The 12056-nt window shown below is 40.4% G+C and overlaps 1 protein-coding gene across 2 annotated transcripts in view; it reads right to left on the bottom strand.

Moving 5' to 3' along the window:
* Window positions 1-7669: 7669 nt before the first annotated feature.
* The window catches only part of RNGTT (RNA guanylyltransferase and 5'-phosphatase), a 118627-nt gene continuing 114240 nt past the window's right edge, over window positions 7670-12056 (bottom strand). For both annotated transcript variants that reach the window (XM_083608375.1, XM_083608376.1), the window contains one exon: window positions 7670-9399. In XM_083608375.1, the coding sequence (XP_083464501.1) occupies window positions 9242-9399 (158 nt within the window). In that variant the 3' untranslated portion in view covers window positions 7670-9241. The remainder of the gene's footprint in view (window positions 9400-12056) is intronic.

Genomic DNA, 12056 nt, shown 5'->3' on the forward strand with positions numbered 1-12056 from the left:
TTTACATGGCTGTGGAGCTTAATGGCTTTGGAACTATGCACCTTGCCCTCCTCCCCATGAATTCAGATGTCAGAAATGTTTCTTCTTGTGTGCTGCTTGACATACAGGCATTTAACAGGTCAGTTATCAACCTAGGGTGACAACCAAGGCATAAGAAAAAGACAGATTCTGTATTCTTCCCATTAACTCCCTTTTCAAATTATCCTATGATCACAGTACCTTATGAGCATTCACAATGTTACCTGAAAGATGGGACTAGTTGAAACAGTAGGAAGAACAGCCAAGAAGAATGAGGGGAAAACTCCATAATCCTATGGACAATTTCCTTGGAGTAAGACCCATTCAAATTAAGTTGGCTTCCTTCTGAGTAAACATGTATAGGCTTGTCCAGTTACTGACTTACTTTACTTGGACCTTACTCAAAACCTTACTGTGCTACTAATCTAGATGGAGCTAAAGGAATGTAAGAAGGAGTTGAATCCAAACATGTTGTTGGAATTCAATATACAAATGTGAGTACATTTAAGATCATCCATTCCCCAAATTGAAAAAGACTCAAATTGTTAAGTATACTCTGCCCAATAAATCCTTAAATTTTTTTTTAAAAAAAAAACAACAAGCGCATATTAGTTAATGTCTATGGATGAAACACTCTCTGTACTTAACATAGGAATAGGGCAGTTTTACCAATGTCTTTTTTTGAAACCAGACTTTTGCTTTACCAGTAAGATATATCCATCTATTTACATAAAGTACAGGCAACTTTAGGCACATTTCTGAGTCACATTTGTGAATGGTTATGGCTCATTTATAAAAAGCAATTATGGGGGCACCAATCTGAAATGGGAACTGTGAAGTAAGGAATGGGGGATATTACAAATAGTCATTGGCAACATGTTTTAGTTTTTTTAAACAGAATGTATTGGATTATCCCCAGACAGGTAAATTGAGATTAAACAGGAGGAAATTTAGGATGGCATTCTTAGGCCAATGATGTTGTGTGGCTGCTGCAAAAAACTTTCATGTTTGAGAGCAGTAGCAATCCCAGAATAAAAGTAAGGGGAAATGTCTGTGTGTCTTATGGAGAGAATGTGTCGTCCCTGGAGCCGAATCGCCCGAGTGCAACGCCTGCCGTTGTCCCGCCCTCCTGGTTTGGTGGCGGCCTCCCCTTTCCCCTGAAAGGTTTGGGAGTGGTGGGCAGCCTGTGCGACGTTGCCTCACGCTCCCGAGCTGCTCTCTGTGAGAGAGGCTTTTACCAACGGACTCCCCTTTCCCCGATGGCTCTGGGGATGTTGGCTGGAGGACGGCAAGAAGAGGCAGCTGCCGAAAGAGGGGAGGAAGAGGACCAAGAGGAGGGGGACCGAGAAGTGGGGCAAAGGGAGAGGAGGTAGGTTGCTGCGAGTGGAGAGTCATGGTAGAGGGCAAAGGAGAGGCAGCAGCGAAGGGGAGAAATTGCAGACGTCGCCTGAGGAGTTTGGGCGGATGGGACGGAGAGGAGGCGGCTGGAAAAGGGGCCTGTGCTACTTGGGGAGGGGGAGAGAAAAGTGGGGAGAAGGAAAGCCTTCCAAGCCTCCGCAGGAGAGCGATCCTCGCAGAGGCTTAGGATGGAAGCTGCGCTCCACCAACCATATGGCTGGCAGCTGCGCAGCTTCCCTCCCAAGCCTCTGCGGGGATCGCTCTCCTCCCGAGGAGGCTGTGATTCAGAATATTTTTCTTCTTGTCTCCCTCCTCTAAAAACTAGGTGCGTCTTATGGTCAGGTGTGTCTTATGGAGCGAAAAATACAGCACCCATCTGGAAGCACCCAGTAGCATGAGGCAACAATTAAGGTAGAAAATGCAGCTTATCCATCATGTGTATATGATCTATCCCAGGGACTATGTGGAATTTAATATTAGCATACCCTAAAGTACCCAGCAGCCATTTTGATTAAGCAAAATCTAAAGATCTGTATGCAAAAATACTGCTATAGTTCCTAGGTTTGCAGCACACGGTAGAGACAAAGAAAAATATTGTTTCCAAATCTCATTGGGAATGAAAGCATATGAATCTGAAGCAATGCTACAATTTCCCCAGGCTATCATTTTCCCAAAGATACTTGACTTCAGAGACCCAATACTTCAAAATTCCGCTCATATAGCCCACAGATATTCCAATCTTTTAGTAGTCCTCAACAGTTATCTAGACATCTCTTCATTTCATGCTTTTGCTTTCTATGCTGAAACATAATTTAACATTTTCTACTTACACACACACACACACACAGAGAGAGAGAGAGAGAGAGAGAGAGAGAGAGAGAGAGAGATTGTGTTATGACTGTCTAACATAATTGAAATTGCCATAGGGTTATCCACTTGAATAGGCATACAGGATAGATAAAATAAATAGGTATCTAGAGATATCTTGAATTCTCCTGAAGACAACATATGGATAATGCTCTCTTCACATTTCCTGTAACTGAACATGCAATTAGAAACACAGAACTTCCCTCCATGCTACAATTGTCATTTTTAATAGATCTGCCACATTTAAAAAGCAGATCTCATAGCATAGCCTCCCCTCGCGTAGGCACACCTGAAAAATGTGTCTGGGATAAATTAAATAATCTAAATATGCTAATTCCTGAATAGTTTCTATAAATATGAATTTCTTTTGTAACTATAGACATTTTAGAACAAGCCCGTTTTTATTTTTGAGCCTTCAACATTTCTGGCAATTCTGTCTTTTTAATTTTACCATCTACACACTCAGAATATATTACCAACTTCAAATACAATATCCCAAAATGAACTGTGTTTCTCATAATTTTAATGTAGGTTTATTTTTCTCTGTGTGTTTATATAATATTTATATATTTGGGGAAAAATCTATATCCCACATTCATATAGAAAAATTCTGTATCCCATATTTTTAAGATTCCCTTTTCTACAGCACTTGACATATTTTCAGTGGATACAATTCTCCCTCTCTAGAATTCACTTTGCCACCCAAATGGGTGGTGATGTCAGCTAATCAGAGCTATTAGTTTCCTTCACTATTCTTTTGAAGGAAGGGATGGGCTCATGTCCATGGGTCCCTTGCTTCTTTTTAACACAAGCCAGTTTTTCACAGCCACTGCCTATGACTAAAGTTGAGTTAAAATAACACTGCCCAGTAGGACACACACACAAAAAAGAACTCCTGTTATAGGTGCCCAGGATGCCATCCTAAATCCCATTTCTGTGTATTATTGTTCTGAGTTGATCTCCTTATGTCATGTTCCATTTGGGGAAATGTTAACTTTCATACCTGCCTCCAGAAGTGCTATTTTTCTAGAAAAAGAGGTGCAGGAACTCACCATGAACGCCTCCCTTGTTTCTCTTAGAATGGAAATGGTGCCCACCTGAGAGGTGCCAGAACTGTGTTCCGGAAAGTTCCGGCTGGGGGGAGGGGTTTGAAGCCTTGCCTTCATAAATGGCACTTCATCTACCTCATATGCAGTGGAGGCTGGTCTAATGGAATTACTGGGGGATGCCACCCCCTACTGAAAATGAAATATTCTCCTCAAATCTCACAGCCGCACCACCTCTCCTGTCCCCCCCACACTGTATACTTCCATGAACTTACAGAGGCATTTCTGTCCATCTTATTGTCCTCTGGCCATTCAGCTCTATCTACCACTCCTAAGCCAAAAAGTACAACTATAGCAAGAGAAACCAGGTGACTGATCAGGTAGCCCAAGTCCTATCCATAGTTTCTTCCACGCTTTCCAGGCACAGTCCACACTTTTAAAGCCCAGTGTCTGAGTTTTAAGCAAACAGCAATTGAGAGAGATGGCCTGTGTATATGTTGCAACAAATTCTGTATCAGCCATTTCCCTATACAGTGGTACCTCGGGTAAAGAACTTAATTTGTTCCAGAGGTCTGTTCTTAACCTGAAACTGTTCTTAACCTGAAGCACCACTTTAGCTAATGGGGCCTCCTTCTGCCGTTGTGCCGCCAGAGAACGATTTCTGTTCTCATCCTGAAGCAAAGTTCTTAACCTGAGGTAATATTTCTGGGTTAGCGGAGTCTGTAACCTGAAGCGTGTGTAACCTGAAGCGTATGTAACCTGAGGTACCACTGTATTCACTTATTAAAAGCTGCTGTAGCTGCTGGGTGGAATAGAGCAGGTAAGGTAGATCCAAGCCACATGCAGTTCCACAGTATTTCCAGAAAGGGTGTGTGGATCTGCTTCCAACAAGCCCCTCCCCTAGCAGGAAATTTATATTGAATGCATAGGAATGGAGAAAAATGCTGTTACACAATTATTTCTACCTAGGGTTGCCTTATTTCAAAGAGCAAAAAAGAGGACACACATTTGTAGGTGGGGCAGGAGGGGGGGGAGGAAGAAAAATAGTAGTAATAGTGCATGTGCAGGTGTATTGAAATATTTAATAATGGTAACTAAAAATTAAAATGACATACCCTCCCAACATTTTGTGAGACCATGGGTCGCCCCCTCCCTGCTGCTAACCCCTTCCTTGCTCCCTCCTTCCCTCCCTTCTCTTACCTTTGCTGTCTTCGGCCTCCTGCTTACAAGATGGTGTGTCTCCAAAAGATGTGAGGCTAAGTGGCCCCAGGAAGGTTGCACCAGCCCGGCGGCCGCCAGACGCAACACAAAGCCTAGAGCGACCCCAGGAAGCCTGTGTGAGGCCTGGCTGCCACCGGAAACAACCCAAGGTCTAAGTGAGCCCCGGAAGGCCACACGAGGCCTCACCACAGTGAGTCCTAGAGTGACCCTGGTACAAATAGTACAAAAAATAAAAATACAAACCCAGACATTTTGCAAAATATAAAAAATTCACCTGGATGATTTTACCTTTGAAAAAGAGGACACGTCCAGGTGTATGGCAATCCTATTTCTACCTTGCTCTAAAACAGAGTGCTTCAGCTCTGTGCCTGTCTGGATATGACTACACATCCTTTTCCAAACCTGGAAGATATTCTCCCAAATATCAGACATAATAGAGGTTGATTGTGATTAGTCTGATGTGATGAAGTCTGCACATAAGCAGACATTATCACTTCACATTTTCAGGACTAAGCCATGCATTGTAAATATGTTCTGCTGTGCTCTGATGTGCCCTGGCTCAAATGAAACAATCGTTTTTGGTCTGTTGTTTGGGACTGCATAATCTTTTTAATTTAGGGGGAAAATATTTTGGATAATGAAAAGCTGGATTGATTTGGGAGGGGATGAGGAAACTGCATGCAACTGGAAGCACATTTTCATCACATTTTAAACATTTATGTTTAGCTTTTTAGCAACAGATGTATAAACAATAAATGAATTCCAAAACATACACATCATTTGTACGACTTACCATAATTTCTAAATAAGAGGTATGGAGTCAATCTTGTCTGAAAATCATGATTGAGCCCTCTTACATGGAAGCTCTTTCCTGTCCTTAGATATGCAGAGAAGAATTTGATATTTGGGTTTTTTTAGTGATGTTGATGGTGTTTTAGAGGAGACAGTGGTACTCTGTGCATGTGCTATTTTTCCAGAAAAAGAGATGCTGGAACTTACAATGAACACCTCCATTGTTCTCTTATAATGGCAATGGTGCCCACCTGAAAATTGCCGGAACTCAGTTCTGGCAATTTCTGGTTCAAAAAAGCCCTGGTAATGGCACACTTTCCTAAATAAATGCTATTGTGATGAAAACAGAAAGGATAAAAATTGCAGTCCTACCAAGTCAACATCTTACCGGACACCACTGCTTGGTTGTGAAACAGGCAAATAAATCCAGAAGCCTCTTTGGGAACTATAGCTTATTTTCAGCTTATTTAGTTGTCTGTTCTGAGCGAAATCGCTCCCACTTCAGTATGGTTGGCTCGTGGCCGATTCAAACATGCATATTTGACGGGGTACAGCACTCACAATGGATTCACATGCCAGGCTTGCTTTTCAGCATAGGAGCCAAATCAGTATAAAAAATGTATAGACAGGGTGGCTGCTCTCATTACAAAATAAAATATCTCCTGGGGCACAAAATGAGGTGAAACCCTAACGAAGAAACTCTGCCTTTGAGTTTCTTCCCTTTCCAAGAGCCTTTACAGATGCATCGGGCTCTTCCTATCCTTCATAGGATTTCTCAATGTAACTACCATTTCTCTCTCCAGTAATCACAGAAAAGCTAACTGAAAAGTTTCATTGCCATCCTGCCAACCTCTATACATGACACTGATGACTGGTCATCACTAAGAATGGGCCTGTTGGTTTTTTTGATCTTTTCCTTTAATCAGGCAACTTAATTTATTCTTCATTTTTGTATAGCAGGAGGCAATTTTATCAGCTGGGATCTGTCAGCTCTCTTCAGCCTCTTTTCTGCAATTGTATCTGAAAATGAGCTCTGCCAATGTAAATTCCTTTTTGGAATATAGTTTGTGGCTACAGATTTGCTTGGTTCATTTTATCCATTTAAGAAGCCATTATTTCTACCATTATTCTTGCAGAGAATTGAATTATTTCATCTTACTGCTTGCTGTTCAGTTTTTCTAGATTATGTTGTACATGTACACAAATCAGCAGGCTTGAAAATGATTGGAATAAATTAAGTAATAACTTCATTTCAGAGGAAGCTCTGCCTTAAGATGGAACGTAGTATAAATCAGGGGTGGATAACCTGCAGCCCACCATGCCTTGGGCTCTGGCACCCCCTTCTTGACCCCACCCAGCCGTGAAGCTTAACAAAAAAAAGTGCCCCCATTTGTAAATGAGACCTATTTCCCCCCTTAAACTGAACTACCATTATTTTAGATAACTGACTTCCCTCAAATATTTAAAATATATTTTGCAGCAGAATGTAATGACATTTTCCTGGAATGTCATTGAATGCAAATGTTCTGCATTACTTTATTTTTAAAAAACCAGCCCACTTAAGCTTCCTTTTATGTGGTCCAGTCAACTTTTCTGCTGCTGATGACTTCGGTCTCAGACAAATGGAGGCCTTGCACTGATTAAGGCAAGCTGGTCCAACTGAAATTGTGTTTAGGATTATTCTTTCATCTGTTTCTCATGGAAGCCTCTTGTTCTTTTATAGCTTCAGCTAAGTCAAGGCTTTCACCCTTTGGAAAGAAAATGTGAAGCATCTATTCAGCTCCCCTGACCCACAAATGCAAGGGTGAGAGCAAATTTAAAAGGCAAAATGCATTTGTACAAGTGAAATGGAAATCTCATTAATTCAATATAACCATTAATAATGTGAATGAGGACACAAGCAATGGGCATAATTTATGAAAATAATAAATACTGGTACGAAGCTATGGATCTAGAAGCATTTAAGTCATAACCAGCTGTTACAGCATGCTAGAATACTGAAAGACAGGATAAATATTAGTAATAGATATTTAAAATTTACACGTATTATTTGCAACATAGCTGAAAGGTTGCTATTACCATAAGAGCCCAAATGGCACTAGAAATCATGTTATGCTGTACCTGCACGACAGAGCTTTAAATCTAGGGCAAAACAATTTTATCCATTTAGAAACTTACATTTTATCCATGAGTGCAAAGTGATTGCATAGCTTTTCACATCTATTTATAAGGCTGGTGGGAAACTACTGCTTAAGTGGCAGCTATCTTCTATAGGTGAACAGGAATATATGTGAGTAAAATAATTTTTGGTCAAATTTCAACTTCTCAAGAAGAATAAACTTATTTTATCTGTTCAGTGCCCAGAAAGATAAATGTAACATTTTAATAGACAGGTTCCAAAATGGCTACTGAACAAAGCATAAAATGCATTTTCATGTATAAAAACGGAGGGGGGGATATTAAAACTTTTAAATATTTCCTAATATAAACACCATTTGGTTATCATTACATAACAAATAAAGTTTTCGCAGATCAGTAGCTAGCTGAATGCCTAAGTGACTTATACATATCAATAAGTATAAACAATCAAAATACTAAATGGCTTATTTTACAGTCAGCTTGTGAAATGCTATTACATTTGTTCCTAGATCTTAAACATGTAATAATTGCTCAAAGTCTAAATAATGTGGCTTCTCTGTAGTGATGGAATAACTAATAAATTTGCTATACATCAGCAAAAACCAGGAAAACTGTTTAATTCATATTTTTAAACTACAATCACTGGATGAGAATACTCATAACCAGCATTTGCCAACATAGTGCCCCCCATATATGTGAGACTAGCTGAGGGCTGGCGGGGGGAGGGCTGAAGCCAAAACCACTGAAGGCCACTAGACTAGGGAAGAAGACTGCTCTTGTTTGGTACCTAACATGGCTCTTGCTTTAAAAATAGGAGGTGTAGGGGTTCCTAATGCTACTTTCAGCAACAAAACTTTACCCTTTTCTATTAAAGTTTCTAAGAGGCCATTTCCCTGAAAGGGAAACCACACTTCACTACTATTCATCTCCTCAGGTATCTCCTGGAATTTCCCCCAACATTTTCTCCACAGACTTATTGCAGTGTCATTAACATGGTTAGCGTACACATCAACATGATGAACATCTTTTGACATAATCCATTTACAGCTGCTGTACAGAAATTAAGCTTTGCTTTTTCATATGGAGGATTGATTGTGCCTACCAAAGCATAAACCTAAAATGTGATATTAAAAAGAGCGTTAACAGATGAATGTGGTTCTTCAGACTAAACAAAAAACAAAACCCAATACCTATCCAAAAGGATTTACACAACTTGTGTTACTTCTTTAATATAAAAATGGGGGTTTTTTTCTAAAAAAAATTAATAAAACCTGATAAACTTTTATTTTAAAGAGTACACTGCATGAACATTTGCTGCCGTTTGTCTTTAAACATGAGCCTAAGAAACATAAGAGAACTATGCTAAATAAAACAAAGCAACAAATCTTAACTGGTTAGAGGCAACATCACACTCTTTGCAACACCACTTGGAAAAAGAAAAGGGCCGCTTTGTCATGGCTTCACAGTTCCAGTTTACTAGTATAAAACGTTAGATTTGAAAGGTACCTATCAAACAAGGTGGCTTTCCATTAATTCTACACTTTTTTTTTTCATCTAACCCTTTGGATTAAATCTGTTCTCAGTTTCCACAAAGCAATATTCAACTTGTCAAGTACAAAACAAATCTGAGTCCATGATGTGGCATTCCAAAAAAAATGCACATAAGTATTTACAGGATGTTTACAATAACTTTTTGCAAATGTTCCACACACATCATTTTGTAGAACTGTAAACAACACGGTATTCTCTCAGTCTTTAAATCACGGCCGTGGTCTTTTAGGAGGTGGCGGTGGCATGAGTTCAGTGTCAGGATCCAGGTGATGCTTGCGGGTCTGTCCTGGAGCTGCTGCTGTACATTTTTCAATGAAGTCGAAAAGGATTTCCTTTGTCACTGGATGTCGTATGCTATTACACACAGCTGTCGGGGGTGCGGGGAGAGAAACATAGTCAAATAACTATGTGATAATAATGCATTTGAATAGTCATGGGATAAAGTCAACTTTTCCTAAGTTGAATATAGCTAGTCAATTTAGGGCATCCCTCCTAAGCAGTAAGCCATTGGCATGGTCCACACATAATATTAAGCCAGGATATCATGTGATTTAAACAAGCCTCAGGGAGTCCAGGAGTAGCACTCCTGTTCAGCTCTCAGCCAAGAGACTGTACAAACCAAAATTTGGTTTCCTGTTTTCTGATTCTGGTCATTATACACAAATCAGGAACTATCGTTTAAAAGAAACAGGTCAGCTTTATAACCCATATTTTAAAGCTGGCTTGTTTTGCAAATGACCTCTGTAGTAAGTTATAAACATTACATGTACAGTATGGAAGTACCCTAAAAGCAGTGTTGATCCAAATATTTCATGATGAACAGAAATGTCACAAAGTTGTCCTATTATGGAGTGAATCACACTCCCTCAATTACACAGGGTTGTATCCAATGAAGTCATCCCACTTACACAACATAACTCCAGCCCATGAGTCTCCCAAATCTGCTCTGGAGGGTTGAAAGACCCCCAGAACAAATCTGGAGGCTGCACAAAGGAAGGGAAGGTGCAGACGTTCCATTGCATAAAGTGAAGTCCTTGCATGAACAGGACAACTTTGTTGGATATGATCCATAAGACTGATTACTACATACATCACAGTATCTGTAATTCAAATTCCAGGCTGGCAAAAAGAACAGAACTTTGAGAAATGGGCAAATAATGCAATGCTGGTCTCCTGAGAAAGACCAAATTCTTCATTCCAGTAGCAGCGGGCAATGCCCTCCCTGAGCCCTCATTTTGCTCCCCCACCATGTTGTTCTGTCAGGTGACACAGGTAGAGAGGAGCCCCACTGGTTCCAACATGGCAGCCAGTAAACTACCACCAGTGGTTCTGCCACAATCAATCGCCAGTAGAAAACATTTTGGTGCATTGGAGGCTTTTCAATCTGCTGATCCACCTCTGCCTGGAGCAATAACAGCAAAAAAGGCACAAAAGGCTACCCCCCCCCCACACACATTTCTACCCTGGATGGCAGGGCCTCAGATGTGGAAGAGGATCTTCCACTCTGCTCCACACCTCCCTATCGTCAGTCAGGTATGATCTGCCCATCATTCTAGTTTCCTGGCCCTGCACTATGATTTGCTATAGTAAACCACAAAAAGGCGAGATGAGGACTTACGGCTGAACTCTGTATGTGCTTTATGAAAATGTAAACACAAAGGATATCATTCACCTAACAAACAAGGGCTTCTGCTTGTGCAACAGGGCTTTCCCCTTTCCCCCTTGTGCCTCCTGAAATTGCCTCAAGAGTAGGGGTCATAAGAACTCCCAAATCAGTGACCTGAATCAATTTTTAGGTCAGAATTAAATTAATTGAAAGTATCCTTCTCATTAAAGAAATAGCATCTCTTCAGGTGTGAAATTGGCATAGCAAGAAAAAGAGTGCAACTGCTGTTATGAATGAGTTGTGCCATTCTTATGGCTTTTGGCCCCAGCAATTACCAACTCTCTCACCTGTTTGTACAGTCATACCTCGTGTTGCTTCAGGTTCATGTTGCGTCTTTTTAGCTTGCGAACGCGGCAAATCTGGAAGTGTATACTTCCGGGTTTCGCCGCGTGTGCATGTGCAGAAGCGTTCTGTGTGCTTTGCACATGTGCGAAAGCGCTCTATCGCGCTGCGCACATGCGCAGAAGCGGCGCTCTAGTTACGGACTTTTCAGGATGCGAACGGCACCCCAGAACGGATTGAGTCCAAAACTAGAGGTATCACTGTATATGTGACACTGTATATGTGATTAAATATCAGTGGGCTCTAGCCTGCAAAGGCTTATGTCACAATGGAATTGTTAGCCTTTTTTGATGCCAGAAGATACTTGTTGTTTTGGCTACAACAGACTAACATGGCTACCCCACAGGAATTTTTCAGTAGTTTCAACAGTATCTGAAATGTGCAGAGCTGAAATCCATTACTGAGGAGTTAATAAATTTGTGTCTAGTAGTTTGTTTGACAGAAAGAATAATAGTTAAAATACCTATATCACACAAACTTGCATTAATTTTAAAATTCTTATATTTGCCTTGTGAATGAAAGCTGCTGCCTTGCACTTTACATAATGTCCTTTTATTATCTGAAGGAGAATTAGAGTATGTCACAGTCTCATAAAGGACATACTCCCCCCACCCCTGCAGCCTTCATTTGTTTTATTCCCTATTGTTTGCATACTATTTTGGGATCTGAAAATTACAATTTCTCTTCCTAATTTAGTCTTCTTCCATCTGGTGAACAATGATTGCGCCATTTTGAATAGAACTGAAATTATCAAGGATTTTTGTTCCACAAGTTCAGCTTATATAGTACATTCATGTGCCAAGCTACCTTTTCTCTGTGTATCAATGGAACACAACACAACATTGTGAATATGCTTTGTCAGTCCACGCTAGACAAAAATTGTTATTTTAAAGCAGTTGCAATTCAGACTCAAGTTGTGAACTCAAATTTTAACCAGTGTCATTAAAACACTGATGCTATTAAAGCAATTTAGCTGAGTATAAAGTCCTTGAAAAGATGTCCTTACTGAAGCAGGG

The sequence above is a fragment of the Podarcis filfolensis genome (assembly GCF_964270895.1).
Source record: "Podarcis filfolensis genome assembly, chromosome: 3".
In the NCBI taxonomy this organism is placed as follows: Eukaryota; Metazoa; Chordata; class Lepidosauria; order Squamata; family Lacertidae; genus Podarcis; species Podarcis filfolensis.